At 38.1% G+C, this 18,797-nt stretch overlaps 1 protein-coding gene across 2 annotated transcripts in view; it reads left to right on the forward strand.

The window, feature by feature from the left end:
• The window catches only part of OPRM1 (opioid receptor mu 1), an 89,685-nt gene that overhangs the window by 62,206 nt on the left and 8,682 nt on the right, over positions 1-18,797 (forward strand). Inside the window, exons 3-4 of one of the 2 annotated variants that reach the window (XM_065543609.1) lie at positions 772-1,292; positions 15,030-16,037. In XM_065543609.1, the coding sequence (XP_065399681.1) occupies positions 772-1,292; positions 15,030-15,059 (551 nt within the window). In that variant the 3' untranslated portion in view covers positions 15,060-16,037. Of the gene's footprint in view, positions 1-771; positions 1,293-15,029; positions 16,038-18,797 lie in introns of those variants that run through there. The other variant, XM_074037306.1, reaches the window with a different exon arrangement.

Below are 18,797 nucleotides of genomic sequence, written 5' to 3' on the forward strand. Positions count from 1 at the left end.
AGTGATGTTACCAGCCTGAGGGATGGAGGGTTCACAGCCTGATACGGTGATGTCATAAGCAAAGTAGTATTTATAGAGAGGTCCATCATCTTAGTCAAATTGTAATTTTAATTATTCTTTCTAGTAAAAAAAAATGCCTTTGAATACTTTAAAATTGGAATTTTCCTCATAATTTTAGGCCTATTAAACCCTTTAAAGAGAATATAATCTATTTATTTCTGATTTCTCTGTATTTACTTCATAAAAATGGTGTGTAAATTAGAACATAGCTCTCCCAAGAGTAATTGGAGCTTAAACTCAAAGAGTATTACACTGAGGCTTGTTGAAAATTTTCAAGTGGCTGATTACATGGCAAATTTGTCTTTCTACACCTAATATCAGAATATTGAACAATCTATCAAAAAATGAAGTGAAAACATCCATTACGTGGAGTCTCCTAGAGACTTTGGACAATTATTACATTTTTTATATCAATGTAGACCTCATGGAGGATCTAGCTCATGTTGAGACGTTCATTTTAGTTCCCTTAATGAAACCTTAATGTGATCAAAGTGGACTGCAAATGAGAAATTTAGGAAAAAAAACAAAAAACATTAGAAGTAAAACTTTCTTTGAAAAGTAACAAACAACTGAGTTTCTTCCACAATTTCTTTACAGCCTTAAGTTAGCTCTGGTCAAGGCTAAAAATGAATGAGCAAAATGGCAGTGTTAACACCTTATGACATAATTAAATGTTGCTACTAATTTTTCCTTTAAATTCCTTTCTTCTAGGTTCCATCGATTGTACACTAACATTCTCTCATCCAAGCTGGTACTGGGAAAACCTGCTGAAGATCTGTGTTTTCATCTTTGCCTTCATCATGCCTGTGCTCATCATTACCGTGTGCTATGGACTGATGATCTTGCGCCTCAAGAGCGTCCGCATGCTCTCTGGCTCCAAAGAAAAGGACAGGAATCTTCGAAGGATCACCAGGATGGTGCTGGTGGTGGTGGCTGTGTTCATCATCTGCTGGACTCCCATTCACATTTACGTCATCATTAAAGCCTTAGTTACAATCCCGGAAACTACGCTCCAGACTGTTTCTTGGCACTTCTGCATTGCTCTAGGTTACACAAACAGCTGCCTCAACCCAGTCCTTTATGCATTTCTGGATGAAAACTTCAAACGATGCTTCAGAGAGTTCTGTATCCCAACCTCTTCCAACATCGAGCAACAAAACTCCACTCGAATTCGTCAGAACACTAGAGACCACCCCTCCACGGCCAATACAGTGGATAGAACTAATCATCAGGTACGTAGCCTCTAGAATTAGGTGCATCCACTGGGGATGACGTAAAAAATTATAAATCTTTGTGCCAAACTAGGAGTTTAATCCATTATAGAGGATGAGAATGGAGGGAAGAGGGGAGCAGATTGTGGTTCTAGTGTTAGAGAAGAGGTTTGTTATATAAACTGTGTTCTTTATATTTGACTGTACATATTCATTTAGGTATAAAGATACACCAATGAGAAATCCATGAAACTATTCAAAATAACTATTTTTATGACTTTTACTTCTGTGCAAAATTTATGACTTTAGCACATTGTAGAAGTAATTCTGATCTAGAATCCTTTTCCTTTTCCCCAGAATTATTTATATAATTCATAGATGTCACTCCAAAATCCCTCTTATTTCTCAAAAGCCAGTCTTGCTCTGGCTCTGTGATTAAAGAGAGAGGGTCAGTGCCTTGCCCGCTGTGGTCATGGATGCAAGATATTCACAGAAAATTCGCATCATGGAAAAGGAGAAAAGATTAAAAGATGACCATTCCTAACTTCTCTTTAGCTATTGGTTTGCTACCTGAACTCTAGCACAAATATCAAACATATTAGACTGAATCATATATTTAACATATGAATCATATTTAACATACGAATATTAATCTAAGAAATATTATTAGATTAAACAATTTTTAACAGACCTCATGCTTGTTGGAGATAATAGGGTGAATAGTGACTAGCTTTTGGAAGGTGTATTTCTGCACCCAGAAGAGTACAAATGGGGACCTACACAAAATATTCAACACTTACACACAATGTCATAATCATATGGGAAATCAACAAGGAGGAAAGAGAAAAGGCTGTCTCCAAGTTAATACTACATGGTTAAGTCACTGGTTGGCTAACTTTGACCTCTGATCTATAAAATCAATCAAATACATGGCTTAATTTTTAATATTAATCTAAGTAAGTAAATTTTAAATAATGATGCCAGTATCCAAAAATCACAGCCTGTATAATTTTTTTAACAGTGAATTCAAATTCAAACTTCCTAGGAAGTAAAGGCTGGAGTCAAAATCTTGGCTAAAGTTCCTAGAGTCAGGGGTCAGGACTGTGAGGACGGATGGCTCCAGAGAAATGAATAGCAAGTCAAATGGTTGAAGAGCTAGGGGAGGCCTTTGACACCACAGGGTGCAGCGGCTTCTTCCTGCTGTCTCTTGACCACACCCTGTCTCTCACTGTCCCCTCTATACCCCACTCTGCCGTCCAGCCAAGCCCAGGCTCAACCTTTCTAATTGACCAGAGGACTAATGTAATATGGCCCAGATGCATCTGTCATGGGCGACATTAATCTTCATACCCCTGGTATTCAGTGATGCTCAGAGGAACACATGAACTCGCACCCCCTAGAGAACATGAGGTAATGATGGCAGACCCACTTCCAGCCAAAGGGAAATTATTAACCTATTATGTCTCACTTCTAATTCCATTTCAGAAATGAATGCCAGAAAGAAATGGTTTTGACTCTGCTTCTTTTCTCTATGTTTTTTTCCACATCAAGACCACTAAACCTACTCATTTTACTAGGAGCTACCTTTTAAAAGTAGTTGCAAAAACAGCCATTACTTTTGCACCAACCTAATGCTAAGCAGCTCTCTTATTCAGTGGCTGCTAGAATCTTGTAAGGAACTTTAAAAGGGCAGGGATTTAAATAGATTTTCACCAACCTGGGGATAACATGTTAAAGACTGCAACTTAAAATGCCTAGTCCTCAGCTAAGGGTAAAATATTTTGCTTTGAAGTAAAATATTTCTATTGGAGCAAAATCATGGCCATTATGAAGCATTGACTCTCCTTCAGTCCCTACCTGTACCTTCCCTGTCTTGCTGGGCTCTAGAGCATGGCTGCTTAGTAGTGTACCCTGGACCACTGCAAGGACCTCTTGCCACATATGACCTCCCAGCTGTCCTTCACTCAACCTGCCTTCGTGGAAATACAGCTCTGAGCCCATCTGGTGGAGCATTTCTCCTGAGTTAAGCATGATTATTCTTCAGTTGCCCGACACTGCCCTTGATTCCCTTCCAAATTCAGCATTTTCACATCAGTATGGCTATTGTACAGCCAGATAGAAAAGAAGCTAATTGGAGGAGTTCTGTTCCAAGTAGCTAAAAGGTTTGCTTTAAAAATACATCCAATTAGGCCTTATCTTCATCACTGCCTCTATGAAGCAGCATTAGTGTAAGATAACAGCAGAAACACATTAGCCCTGGAATTGGCTGCTGTCCCAAAATGCCCAACTGAGACAGCCGGACACAGAATAGAGGCTACCAGGAAAAGAGGGAAAGATGCTCTGACATATTTAAAAATTAAGACAAATCAAAGCTCCCTTTAGCTAATCTCCACTGATGTGTCATCATTAGAATTAAAGCAGTTACAACCAGACAACTGGAACAATACATAAGCTGCTAGTGATAGTTGCAATAATATATCAACATAATCAAATGACTTGAAGGAGAAATTGGAGACTTGATGGCTGTGTCTATAGGATATGTTGAATTAGTTGTACAAACCCAGACTGTGATAAACAGGTGTTTAGTCATTGTTTCACATCATGATCCATCATGTTGGAAAACAAAACTAACAGGATTTGCATTTAACCTTTCAACTACTTGTTTGAAGTTTATGTTGGTTGTGGATGTTTATGTTCTGCCTTATGTATTTGTACTTTCTTTGAGGAATATATTATACTCTATATGTCACATTTCAAGCACATTAGTCAACTTCATATTCTGCAGATCAGAGATCCAATATCAAATCTTCCCAGGGTGTCTATATTCTGACAACTATCCAGTGAGGCAATGTCCATACAGCACAAAGTGGAGTGGCGATTTGGCAGTTATCAAGGTAATTTGATAAGCCAATGAAAAAGTTCTGTGCCCAAAATAAGCTTGGAGTCATACTTACACAGTTGAGAGCTGCTCAGTCAGCTTTTGCTACGCAACAAATCATTCCAAAATTTAGTGGCTAGAAGCAACCATTTACTTAGTTTACAATTCTGTAGAGCAGCCATTGGAACGGGGCTTGGCTAGACCATTCTTCTAGTATTGGCTGGGCTGGCTGAGGGCAGCTGCCCGATGGGCGGGTGCTCAGCCAGCTGATCTACGTGGCCTCAGCAAGAATGACTAGCTCCACGTGGACTCTTACCCTCTAGCACGTTACCCCAGCCTTGTTCTCACGGTGATCACAGATTCCAAGAGAGAGAAAAGAGAGGAAAGCTTCTTTTGGCATAGAGTAGGAACTGGCATACAGTCAACTCCTTGCTTGTTATAGGTCAAATAAAGTCATCCTGCCAACCTAGATTCAAAAGGTGGGAAATTAGACTCCATCTCTTGCTGATAGGATCTGCAGTCACATTGCAAAAGGATAGGGATATAGGGGGGGAATAATTATGACCACTTTCACTAACAATCTGTAGTAAGGACATGCTGCATGAGACAGGGAAGCCATTACCTCCTGAGGACAGGAGCCATGTCTGTCTTGCTCTCCCAGGCCATAGTCTAGCACATTAAAAAGAAAGTACTTCTGGCGGGGCACAGTAGCTCATGCCTGCAATCCCAGAACTTTGGGAGGCCAAGGCTGGTGGATCACCTGGGGTCAGGAGTTTGAGACCAGCCTGGCCAACATGGTGAAACCCCGACTATACTAAAAATATGAATTAGCCAGGTGTGATGGCACATACCTGTAATCCCAGTTACTTGGGAGGCTGAGACAGGAGAGTCGCTTGAACCCAAGAGGCAGAGGTTGTAGTGAACCCAGATCGTGCCATTGCACTCCAGCCTGGGCAACAAGAGCAAAACTCCATCTCAAAAAAAAAAAAAAGAAAGAAAAGGAAAGGAAAGAAAGAAAGAAAGTAATTCCAAAATATCCAAAGCACTGGACAGATTCATGTCTGTTGAATGGATAATGAGAGGGCTGAGGATATTTCAGGAGATGTGGCAGGCATGACCCCTTTCTCATGCAACCGACGAACAACCTAAATGACTGTGTAACCCTCTGACATCATTTCCGGCTTACTGTCAGTAATGGGAAAATATTCAAAATAGGCCTTCTTCCTTTTCTCCTCCTCAGCCTTTATTACTCTGATCCAATGCTATTTATACTTTTCAGAAAATCACATTCATGGTTGTTTTCTAATTTTATTTCTAACGAGTGCTTTCGATGAGGAGACCAAGAGATTGATTCAGTGCCCTAAAGAGGTCTTTCCCTAGCTGAATATGAAAAAACAAAAAAGATGATCTCGTGTTTTTTTGTGCATGCCTGGACTCCACCTACTGCTCCAGCTGTAGCCTTTGTGCCTGATTTATGTTCAGCTTGCTGTCTTTATGACTTTTAGATCTTTATTAGGTAGACTCTGCCATAGGCATTCATTTTCCATCTGCTCTCAGTGCAATTTAATTTCTCCATACATGCCCTACACTGCTGTTACCCCGTTGAACTCCACTTTGCCTTCAAACACTTCCCCCGTTTATTTCGATCACTTCGGGTTCAACTCAAACCTGAACTGCCGGCCACTGCTAACCTGCCTTGCCTACTTGGTTCCCACCTGAATCATATTATCTAATGCATTTTCTTTCTGTTGTTGTTGTTTTTTTTTTATTTTGAGATGGAGTTACTCTGTCGCCCAGGCTGGAGTGCAGTGGTGCGATCTTGGCTCACTGCAACCTCTTCCTTCTGGTTCAAATGCTTCTCCTGCCTTAGCCTCCTCAGTAGCTGGGATTACAGGCACGCGCCACCATAATCGGCTAATTTTTATATTTTTTTTAGTGGAGATGGGGTTTCACCTTGTTGGTCAGGCTGGTCTCAAACTCTTGACGCCAAGTGATCAGCCCACCTCAGCCTCCCAAAGTGCTGAGATTCCAGACGTGAGCCCCCCGTGGCTGGCCTCTAATGCATTTTATGTCTTGACACATAGGTGATTATTGAAAACGTTTAGCATTATATGGGGAAAAAAGCAACACTGTTAGATCAGTTGAATGGTCACTAAAACGGTGTAGTTTGGTGCAAAAGTAATTGTGATTTTTGTCATTACTTTCAATGGCAAAAGCAGCAATTACTTTTGCACCAAGCTAGTACTAACAACAACCATGATAATAATGCTGCCTTGCATTTATATGGCAATGTACAGATTCAAAAGTGCTTTTATGGGCATTATCACATCTGCTTCCTGTAGCAACTCTGATGGGTAAATGTGAGAAAATAAATGCTCAGGGAAGTTAAATCACTATATCAGATCAAACAGCCAGGAAGAGGTAGAATCCAGACACGCACCCAGGGCTTCGAATATTACTCCACAGCTTTTCTCTGCTTCCCCACGCAATGCCACTTTGAACTCAATTATTATCACATGGTCTCAGCCAGATTCTCAAAATTTACTATGAGCTCCAGAAAATGTAAGTTCTTAAGAACTGCTCTGATAAATTACGATTTGTTATGTGAGGGTCCAAGAATCTACCTTTCAAATAAAACAATAAACTGAAATCTCTTATTTAAACTGTACTTTCATCTCCAAAGTAGCAAATTTACTGTTTTGTCTAACTTGCCTAACCATTTCAGTTAAGCTGATTGACATGAACGTTTTCACCAAATGAGTTACGTGTTTTGTGAAATAATGTAATTATCCTTGGAAAAAGGCTTAATATTCTGACATATCTACCTATGGGTCTTATAGGAAAAAGTAACATAATAGTAATAAAGTGAACATCATGGCATGTCCTGCTAATTCCTTTCCATTAATATGACAAGTCCAGTCCTAAACTCTCTAATTACTGTTATTAAAGCACTTTCTTGACGTTTTAATCAAAATAGTAGGTCAAGAAGTTAGGAGATGCTCTGTATTTGGTTTAACTGTGAACTGTATTATCTCCAGCTAAACTAAAAGCAGAAGCCTAATTTTAAAATAAACTACATCACTCTCAAATGTTGATCTCAGTTTTTGTTTTTTTTTAAACAAGAAATCTGTGGAGAGTTCATTTGGGAAAGAAATGATTTCAATTGGGAAAAAACCTCAAATGAGAAGAGCTCACAATATTACAGCAGTGGACAACATTAATGCATATTTTGGGAATGAAATCAAAATGATTATTCTTTTAATTCTATGGTCTGAAAAGAAAATGGTTCCAGGTGTGTGTGGGTGTGTGTGTGTGTGCATGATATAGGTGTGTCTCTTTTTGCATGTATGGGATTAGAGTAAATGTAGGTTTAAAATTAATATTTCATACATAGCAGAAGAAATTAGTATGTGTTTCTATAAATTATTGTGATATGTGAGAGAAATGTTGTATAGTTAAAAATGTATTTATCCCTAGAAAAATTTGGCTTTTAGACTATTCATAATAACATATATTGATCATTTTGTGTCTGGGATGGGATATCTTATTTAATCATATTAGATATGGATTGTAACCTCTACTCTATAGTTGAAGAAACTAATGTTTAAGGAAGTAACTTGCCCGAGGTCATAATTAAAAAGTAGTGGCTAGGGGTCGGGTGCAGTGGCTCATGCCTGTTATCCTAGCACTTTGGGAGGCCAAGGCAGAAGGACTGCTTGAGGCCAGAAGTTCAAGACCAACCTGGCCAACATAGTGAGACCTTATCTCTACTAAATTGATAAACATTTTTTTAATTAAAAAAAAAATTTAAAAGTTAGTGGCTAAGTGTTGACTCCAGTTAAATTCCATCTTATAACCCAGGCTTTTAATCAATGTGCCCTGATATATTCCAGTCTATTTTTCACTCTTTTCAGCGTGGTCTCAGACCTCTGAGAAATTTAGGGAAATTTAGTTTTAAAGATTGGATTAATTAAAATGGTGCAGTATCTTCTTGTGTTCACTATTCCAACTAATGCAACTAACTGAAAAACAGAGCAATATATTTTTCCTTTAAAACCTAACAAAACGAGATGTCATCTTATTTGGTTAAACTTAAGTGGTGAATTGCTATTTTATAGCCCTTTTTTGTAAAAATATTCTCACTGAGATTAAATGTTTTGGAACATGTCAATCTTTATTTTCTACCTCATGTAGTTTGGGATGCCAGATATGAAAGGTGCATATTTTTCTCTTTTAACTTTCAACAACACCACATTTATTTTTCCTTCTCCCTCTATGATTTTGAAATGCAGTTTCACAGTATTTATTTTTGCTTTTGCATTTTTCTCCTTCACACTAAAGAAAAAGATATTTGAATGTATATGACCTATCACAAACCAGCTGTTAATTTTTGGATGTCATTCTGATCACTATATCTTTTGGCAGGTTGCAAATAAATATTTGTAAATTGCTAAAATTTGACAAAAATGGCAAAATTAATTTGGAGAGGACATTATGAGAAATAGAAATTTCTGTGGGGTGTAGAATAAAATTTGTTTTTTGATAATTTTCCTTTTCTAATTATTATTTCCCTGGAAATCAAGAATCTAGAGCCACAATGTCATCAGTCTTCTCCCTTCACACTCAGAATTTGTTTCCTTCTAGAGTAGAGTTTCTGAGTTTGACAAGAATAGGAACTTTTTATGATTAAAAAAAAAATTAGAGCCAGGCCAGGCTTGGTGGCTCTCGTCTGTAATCTCAGCATTTTGGGAGGCCAAGGCCGGTGAATTGCTTGAGCCCAGGAGTTCAAGACCAGTCTGGGCAACCTGATGAAAGTTGATCTCTGCAAAAAATTTTTTAAATAATAGCCAGGTGTAGTGGCATGCACCTGTAGTTCTAGCGCACCTGTAGTTCTAGCTACTCAGGAGGCTGCGGCTCCCTGCAGCCTCTACTTCCTGGGCTCCAGCGATCCTCCCGCCTCAGCCTCCTGAGTAGCTATGACTATGGGCACACGCCACCACACCAGGCTAGTTTTTGTACTTTTTGTAGAGACAGGGTTTTGCTGTGTTGCCAGCCTGGTCTTAAACTCCTGGGCTGAAGTGATCCACCTGCCTCAGCCTCCGAAAGCCCTAGGATAGCCAAAATCCTAAAAATTTAAATGGCTCCAGTATTTACCCAGATCATACTACCGATCAGCTGAATGTTCTTGGGCAAGTTTCTAACACTCTCTGCTTGCATTTCCTCATCAATAAGAAAGGCAATCACTGTAGTAACTACCACTTAGCTTTGATGTAAGCATGATGTATGATTATCCATCCAAAGTGTCAGGCAAGTGGCTAATATTATTACTCTAAGCCATCCAATGAGACTTTACTATTTTCATCTTCTTCCTTTCCTTTTCCCCCAAAACTGAATTTCATCTCCTGTAAATAACATTTAAAAGGAATGAAATAACGTACCAAAAGAGTTCATAAAGTGGACTAACCCAAGCCTTCTCAACCTTGGCACTAGTGACATTGTAGGTGCTGTAAGATGTTCAGCAGCACCCCTTGTCTCAACACACTAAATGCCAGTAGCACCCACCCATCTCCCATTGTGATGCCAAATGCCTCCAGTTACTGCCAAATGTCTCCTGGAGCGGAGGCAGGCAGCAGAAATCAGTCAAGAACCACTGATCTAACCTGTTTAATTTTTTTCAATAGCTGGAGAAACATTAAGGTCCAGATTAGTTGTGATGTTTTTAAAGCAATGCTTGAGAAAAATTGGAACCAAACCCCAAGTGTCCTGACTTTAGTCTGATCCTCCTCTGAAACATCACACTGATTTCTCTAAGGAAAGCTTTCTTCTACACCACTAACCAGTTGAAAAAAAAAAAAATGACTCCATATTCATGGAAGACAAGGCAAAGGCACAATTCTTCAACCCTTGTATTACTTCAAGCTTCTTTTAGAAAATAAAATGACCTTCAGCTTGAGACATTATTAAGAAAAAAATTAAAGGCCAATAAAGATGAAGATAAGGCTCCGAATGAGGTCAAATCTCATGGCGGTATTAAAACATTAAGAGGAGTTGTAGACAAACTACAATGAAACACAAATCATAATCTCCAAAGCAAACAAGAATAGAAGGACTCCTGGAAAACGAGGGTAAAGAAATAGTCTTAAGTTTAATGGGAATATTGTAGCAACTGAAAACCACAGAATATTTAGCTTTGTACAAATTGTTTTTAGAACCTGGATTAAACCATTAAAATGTATTTTGAAAGTACTTAGAAAGAAAGCAAGTAACCTCTAAATGGCAAATTATTATTAGTTATGGCAAAATAAATTTTATTTTCTTAGAAAATTACTGGACCAGGAAATTAGGCAAACCCTATACCAATTGTGTTTCTAACAATAGATTTGACAAGCTCTTACTAATTTCTGTAATACTATCCTATGTTTAATTATGATCTAGATAATGGTACAATGAGGTAGGTTTATAAACTTTTTTTTTTCAAAGTGAAAGCAAGTTTATTAAGAAAGTAAAAAAATAAAAGAATACCTACTCCATAGACAGAGCAGCCCTGAGGACTGCTGGTGGCCCATTTTTATGGTTATTTCTTGATGATATGCTCAACAAGGGATGGATTATTCATGCCTCCCCTTTTTAGACCATATAGAGTACCTTCCTGATGTTTCCACGGCCTTTGTAAATTGTCATGATGCTGGTGGGAGTGTAGCAGTGAGGACGACCAGAGGTCACTCTTGTTGCCATTTTGGTTTTGATAGGTTTTAGCCAGCTCCTTTACTGCAACCTGTTTTATCAGCAAGGTCTTTATGACCTGTATTTTGTGCTGAACTCTTATCTCAGCCTGTGACTTAGAATGCCTTCACTGTCTGGGAATGCAGCCCAGTAGGTTTCAGCCTCATTTTATTCAGCTCCTATTCTAGATGGAGTTGTTCTGGTTCATATGCCTCTGACACTTCCCCCCTCCCATTTATAAGAGAATCCTTAATCCTAAGAGTTGCAGAGAGATGAAAATCCATCTTCTGTAACTTCTTCAGGCTGAATAGGGGCAATAATATTCCTGCCTAGCTATTAAGGGCTCTTGTGTTCAGGATAGAGAAAAGTTCAGTCAGAAAGCATCAGTATGGCGAGGGCCATTCATGAATCTTGAGTTTCAACAAGAGATGATATCTGGAAGATTAATATGTGTTTAAGAAAACATTCAGTCAGCTTGTCCTGTATTCCTACACAAAAAGTATAACAGGAATATATTCCACAAGAATAAAGCAAAATATGTAAAGTTATTCCAAGTAAAATAAATTAGAAGGCTTTTCATGAATTGGACAACTGTTGGAACTAAGCTGATACGGGGTTGTTAGCTGTTTGTAATGTGCCCAGAATTAGAATACTGATTTAGATTGTTACATTACCCATCCCTCTTGTTTCTTCTAAGCAGCAGTCAGATGTTACTGGTTGGTTTACAGGAATAAGCGGAATTAGCCTAAATTGTGGAAACAAACTTAAAAACAACTAATGAGAATTTAATAACAAGTGTACAATAGTTTTTGAAACATAATATTTCTCTCTCTAGTTTCCCATTTTTACTAAAGACAAATCATGGTAAGACTGATTTGCTTTATTATACATGGCCTGATTATTTGTATAAAGTGCAGCAAGAATAATTATTTTTCACATAAGCTCTTTTTAAATTGGCTTTGATGGAACTCTATTCCATAGAAGGAATTTCAGATAAGACTTTTTTTAGCTGAGCTGAGCCACGGGTTTGTACCCTCAAATACCTATGAGTTGGGTCAGTTTCCTTCCTCTTGAAGTCCCAAGATAACTTCAGGCTTCTGGACCTGACAGAAAGTGATGTTCTTTACTTAACATAGGTCAGAAACCCTGAACAGGGACTGTGTAGGCAAAATATGAGGCCAGTTCCCCAAGGGGCTTTTATTGGCTTTATAAGTCAAGTTTAATTCCTTAAAAGAAAACACACCATTCCAGTCAAAGCCTTGGCAAGATAACCAATTTCTCCAATTGTGTCCTGTTACAAAAGACAACAGATTTTTATTGCACCTGTGCAAATAACTATACTGTCATGCATTAAGAATACTCACAACTAGTTTCCAAATTCTGTAGAAATCAGGTAGAGAGAAATAAATATGCTCCAAATTTTGTTCATAGGAGTACAGTCAACTGTTAAAAGCTGTAAATAGCTTAAAAGAAAAGTTTTATTGACTCTGAAAAACAAAACAAAGAATCACCAATGTTCTAAGCAAAGTTTAAAAGATTAGTTTTACTGGTTTACTGAATTTAGTTGACTCCTGTTTTGCTTGATATTCATGAACATTCCAGCTCTTCATTAAAGTTCTGAAAGTTGTTTCCTCTATTCTAATGTTACAATTTCCAAAGTTATCAGAAACCTGCATTTAAGAACACCTGTTAGAGTTTTATAGCTGATTATAAATCACCTTCTAAAGAGGATTAAAACAAGACAACAATTTTCTGTGGGTGATAAAAAGTTTTAGGACAGCCACTATTAAAGCCACAATTGATAAGGAAATTTGCTTACTTCTGTGGCACACAAAATTTTACACAACAGTTATAATTATTAATAACATACACTAAGTCATATTAGAATTATAGGAGTTTCCCATAACTTTGGAACATATACCAGTAACACATTTATGCAAATATAGTCTAAAGCAAGCAAAACACCATTTCACATTTGATAATGCTTCCTCTATGATTTTTATGCCAAATAAGCCAAATTTCACCTTTACATTAATGTACGATTAATGCTAAACCTAATTTTTAATACAATCTTATAGACATATTTACCCAATTTTAATGTTTAACCATAAGGTAAGATCCTTATAAACCTTTTGTAACCCTTTACATTTTTTTAATGTAAGAGCAGATCAGTGCTCTAAGAAAAACCTATTGTGCTTTTATTCCAATGTTGAATTTATGGAAAAACTAAATAATGCTCCTTTTTAGGCAATATGTTCACATACAGAATCTCTTACAATTAATCCTTATAAACCTTCCACAACTTGCTTAAATCTTTAGTTGTTTTCTTACTTAAAATAATTCTTTAACACTTTAAGCAGAAAATATTCACATTCTTATGACTTCTTATAATTTTTCAGCAAAAACACATTTTACTTTCTTTACACACCTTGCATGTAAAATTGTATCTTTAGTAGTTTTAATTACATGTTGTAAAGTTAACTCCTAGCAACTTCTATTCTGATGAAAACCCTGGTAAATTTGAGATTTTAATTGTGTATAGGTGTGAAGCCTACCCCAGAACACACCAGGCAGAAGTGCAGAAAAGAGCTGGCTCTCCAGCATAGTTAAGGGCATAACTAACTCCACATGTCCCAAGACCTTACCTAGCAGTAAAGCAGGCAAGTTGTACAGTAAGAGTCATAGTGGCATTTTATGAAGCATTTAGGAGACCTAACAACCTTTGAATTGTACAACATTTCTTGCATAAATTCCTTTTCACAAATCCTTTCACAACTTACACAGAACATCTGAGACATTTGTGGACTTTCTGACTTGCCCTTAACATCCCTTCTTTTAAACAACCAGTTATTTTACTTTAAGACAAGAATTTATCATACAGGATCCTTTTTTATATAAAATCTTTCTTTATAATCTTCTTTGTATAGCTAGTGGGTATGGCAAATTCCACATGTCCCCAGGTCTTATCTAGAATTTAATGCCTTTAAAGTAGGTAAATTGAATAATTTTCAAAAGTCAAAGAAACAGTTTGACCTTAAAGCATTTAGCAAGTCTAAAATCTGACCTTAATTTAGACCAAATGTCTACATTTTTAAGAGATTTTATTTTACCAATCATCTTTAAAACTGTCTTTATTTCCAAAATATTGGTAAAGTCATGTGAACAAAAAAGCATTAAAGTTTCTATTTTTCTGCTGAAATATTTTATTTAAATGCTTATTTTTCTAAGCCAATTAATTAGAGCCCTTTTATATATAAACATACAACACATATAAATATACAGACAGAAGATTCAGCACTTGTAATATTTTCATTTGCCAGTTTCTTAATTGGATGACTGGCTTCAGGGTGGAGCCCTTGGAAGAACAGGTCCAGGAGAGGGATCTCTGGTGCCTCCTGTTTTTTCCAAGGAGTCCAGACAGAGTTTGAATGTCCACTTTTAATTAAACTGATATTAACCATAGCACTCTTTAATAAAGTTCTTTTAGAATTTCTTATGCCAAATGGCCAGTATTTCTGGCTTTTGACCTTCACCAATGGTAACAGCACTGGTGCTTAGAGAAAGGAAAATTTCAGACGATTCATGGAGGAGAAAAAAATAGACATGTTCACGCAAATATTAAACGTGAAATGACTCACTTTCTAGGTGGAATTGAACCTGGACTACCACTGTGAAAATGCAAAGCCTTGGCTACTGAGCTACAATGCGGGGCAGTCTCCATTTCCCTTCCCAGGAAGAGTCTAGAGTAGTTAATTTTGAGCTTGCAAAGGCTCATAACTATTTAATATGATTTTTACAGCTGACTATGACATGAACCCTAAAATTCCTATTCCCTTGAAGGTGGAGACCAAGAGACGGTACTGCCACATGGTTAAAAGGTCAAGCTCCCAAGGTGGAAACTTCATCCAGTTTTTTTTTGGTTGGTTTCAAGGACGTCCAGCCAACTTTCTTACTGACCAGCTTGCTGGGGCTTACAGGTATTCTAAGCCCGTGTTCTATCCTACAGCATCCCTCAACAAAGAAAAACGACCTCATAACACAAAATGCACCAGCTTAAGAATAGCCTTAGAATTCTTTTTTGCATTAATCAAAACTCTACAGAGGAGATAAACACTGATTATTTTATTTTATTGCCATTCATTCAACCATTTGCACAGAGAGGGAGAAGACAGAAATCTGACTGGTAAGAAATTCTTACTTTTTTGCCAGCATGCCAGGCTTCTGGGTTCCCTTTCCCTGAGCAGCCCTAGTGATCTGGCTTGTGGCACCATTGCCCTAGAAGCCAAGTCACATTATAAAGGAAAATTTTTTTTTCATTCTGGCCAGAGCAAAATACATGTGATAAAGCATAGACATTAGCCACTCCGCTTAGCACCCATATCAAACTAGCAAGCCTTAAATTTACCCCCAGATGGGCCCCGTCATCTTTAATCCGACCTCTGACTTGGAGTTTCAACACGTGGTCTCTGGGCAAGACAGTTGTCTTGAGTAACAGAAAAGATAGGAAAGGAAAGGGAGAGAGAGAAAAGCGTTGCCCGTGGCAGGGTGGGGAAGGTGAAAGGATCAGGAAGGCCAGAGAAAGACCCACCTGTTGCAGTGACACTGTAAAAGTTCAGGCAGCTGCTTCTCAGTAGCAAAAGGATCTTTACCAGCATTCCTATTAGTTCTCAAGTTTCCCCTTTTAGGGAAGAAAAAGCTCCCCATGTCCCACGGTCCTGTACATGTCCAACCCTGTCATCCACAGCCATCAGTGAAGAGTGCAAGACAGATTATTCCCAAGAGAATAGCAGTTAATATCCCATAGCATCAAAGCTGTTCTTAGCCGAGAGGGACTTTACTGAGAGGGGTCTCTAATGCCCTAAATCTTAGAAGGGACTCTGACCGTCCTAAGTAGGGCCTCTAGCCCCGGTTTATAAACTTTCAATTGACTCCCCTCTTAACAGTTTCAATCAACGGAAGAATGCTTGATAACCTCGGTGATAAGATGAAAACCCAAGCATACTAGAAGTGTTCGCTAAAATTAAAAATACAGTAATTACTACAGAAAGATTTTAGTCCAAAAATCCAACTATAGAAACATAGAATGTGAGTGGTAGCACATAAGAAATAAGTCATGGGGATTTTATTTCATGGAACAACAATATGATGATATAAGCCATCTAACCCATTGAAATTATAGGTCTCATCAACAGAATTTTAGTGTCTAGAACCAAAGAAATGTTCGCCTCACTCTAATAGACAATACACTTCAGGAATGAAATAAGCAAATTAGATTGTGTTCAGAGATGAATAACCAAGATGGCAGAGGGAATTAAAATAATTGCTCATGATTACCCTGGGAAATAGAAGGATCAGAAAGGACAACATAGCTGTCTTCATATACTTAAAGCAATGTGAATTGGGAATTGGACTTATCCAACATAACCCCACTTATTAAAGCCAATGGGTAGAGGTTACAGAGAAAGCTATTCCAGTACAACCAAACGCAAAAAAGTTTTTAAGCCACTTTCTTGAGACATGATTGACTTACAAAAAGATGTACCTATTTAATGTATACAACTTGATGAGTTTAGAATTTTCTAAGCTTTGAGTTACAGAGATTTTCTTGTTACTGGAAGTCTAATATTCAAACATCAGCATTTTGCCTACATGAAAAGGACATTGAGGGAATTCAGATGTAAGATTTGATGATTAGAGAATCAGAGGGAATGACCCTTTGAATAAGGCTTTTGGTTTTCTTTCTTTCTTTTTTTTTTTTTTTTTTTTTGAGACAGAGTCTTGGTCTATCGCCAAGGCTGGAGTGCAGTGGCGTGATCTCGGCTCACTGCAAGCTCCGCCTCCTGGGTTCACATCATTCTGCTGCTTCAACCTCCCGAGTAGCTGGGACTGCAGGCGCCCGCCACTATGCCTGGCTAATTTTTTGTATTTTTAGTAGAGACAGGGTTTCCCCATGTTAGCCAGGATAGTCTCGATCTCCTGACCTTGTGATCCGCCTGCCTTGGCCTCCCAAAGTGCTGGGATTATGGGTGTGACCACCGCGCCCAGCCAGGTTTTCAGTTTTCACATGTTCTACCAACTTCTTGTAGAACACTGCTACAGTGAAATGCTAATGGTGGTCCATGAATGAGAAGCTCTATAGACAAATGTTAGGAAATGTGGCCTATCTTATTTTGGTCATGGGGACTGATAATAAGTATAAGCATTTAAAGGGCTTTGAAAAGCCTTTCTCTCTCTCTCTCTCTCTCTCTCTTTCTTTCTGTGTGTGTGTGTGTGTGTGTGTGTGTGTATGTGTGTGTGTGTGTGCGTGTGTGTGTGTTACATACATACACATTTTATTTTCTAAGCCAAAAATCTACAGTTCTCCAATTTATCTGAGCACAGGCCCAGTTTTTCAAGGGACACCTTATAACATCTCACAGAATAAAGGTTTCACTAAGCAATATTTAAAAGCCACTGCAGATAATCAGTCCCAGTTAGGCATGAAAATATTCAAAATTCAATGTTTCACTGAATAATTGGCAAAATCTCATAATTCTAGGCATTAATCAGAATCCTAAAATTGATTGTTAAACTCTTATTCTTACTCATTTAAAATATATTCTCTAAATACTTTGGTATACAAAAAGACATTAAAATTTCCTATCTCTGAAAATAGAGCAGGGTTTTTTTCCCTTTTGTTTTACTTGGGTTTTCACTTTTGTTTTGCTTTGTTTTCCAGTGATAGTATAAGAAAAAAATGTATGTAGCTTTGGAGTATAAATCACTGAATTAAACAATACATGGCTAAGAATAAGCATTATAATTGGCACATTGTTCTGTTTTTGAATGAAATATCTTTCCAGAAAATAGATTTATTTTAAAAGTCATCTAAACTCAACTGTGAGAATACCAAGGGCTAACAATTACAATATTTGCCTGTGAAAGAATGTAAGATTGGAAGCCAGAGAGCCTGGGTTCTGGTGCTAGCCCTAATGGAGACCATTTGTGTGAGTTTTTCATCCCCTGGCTTAAGGGTTGCTTATGGTTGCTTAAGGGATCCCTTCACAAGCAGGAGTTTCTGAGCTCTTTTGACTACTCAAGAATTAGGACTCATTGGCCGGGCACAGTGGCTCAAGCCTGTAATCCCAGCACTTTGGGTGGCCAAGGCAGGTGGATCACGAGGTCAGGAGATCGAGACCATCCTGGCCAACACGGTGAAATCCTGTCTCTACTAAAAATTCAAAAAACTAGCCCGATGTGGTGGCAGGCACCTGTAGTCCCAGCTACTCAGGAGGCTGAGGCAGGAGAATGGCGTGAACCCAGGCAGAGCTTGCAGTGAACAGAGAACGCACTGCTGCACTCCAGCCTGGACGACAGAGCGAGACTCTGTCTCAAAAAAAAAGAATTAGGACTCATTTCTGGGTTTGACTGATTACGCCATTCAGACTCCAGGGCCAGCTTCTGTTGGTGAACAATAAATGTAATGACCAAAGCTTTCTCTTCTGAAAGAGAGATGTATTATATTGAACAAAATAAGTCCATATTCACAGCATTGGCAGATCAAGAAAGCATTGGCAGATCGGGTCTGGATCTTTTGGACTACCAGATTATTCCACCTCTCCGTGAATTCTTCTTTGCTGAAGTTGGAGCCTTTGTACTATAGATTCCATATGTCTGATTCAGGCAATGGAGCTTGGAAGAGGGGATGCGTTTCCTATTATTATTATTTAGGTACATGGAGATCTTTGCCTATGAGTCATCAGCTCCCAAGCTTTTCTGTATGGTTCTGTTTTTATGGTTTCTGTAATAAATGAGATTTTGAAGCCTGTTACTGGCTTAAACTCTGATCGGCTTCAAAAGTACCCAAGCCTGTTATTGCCTACAATTGTAATTTTGAATGGCATCACAAAGAGGAAAGAAGAAATGGAGGTGGAAGAGAGTGGCCG

Source organism: Macaca fascicularis, chromosome 4, assembly GCF_037993035.2.
Source record: "Macaca fascicularis isolate 582-1 chromosome 4, T2T-MFA8v1.1".
Lineage (NCBI taxonomy): Eukaryota > Metazoa > Chordata > Mammalia > Primates > Cercopithecidae > Macaca > Macaca fascicularis.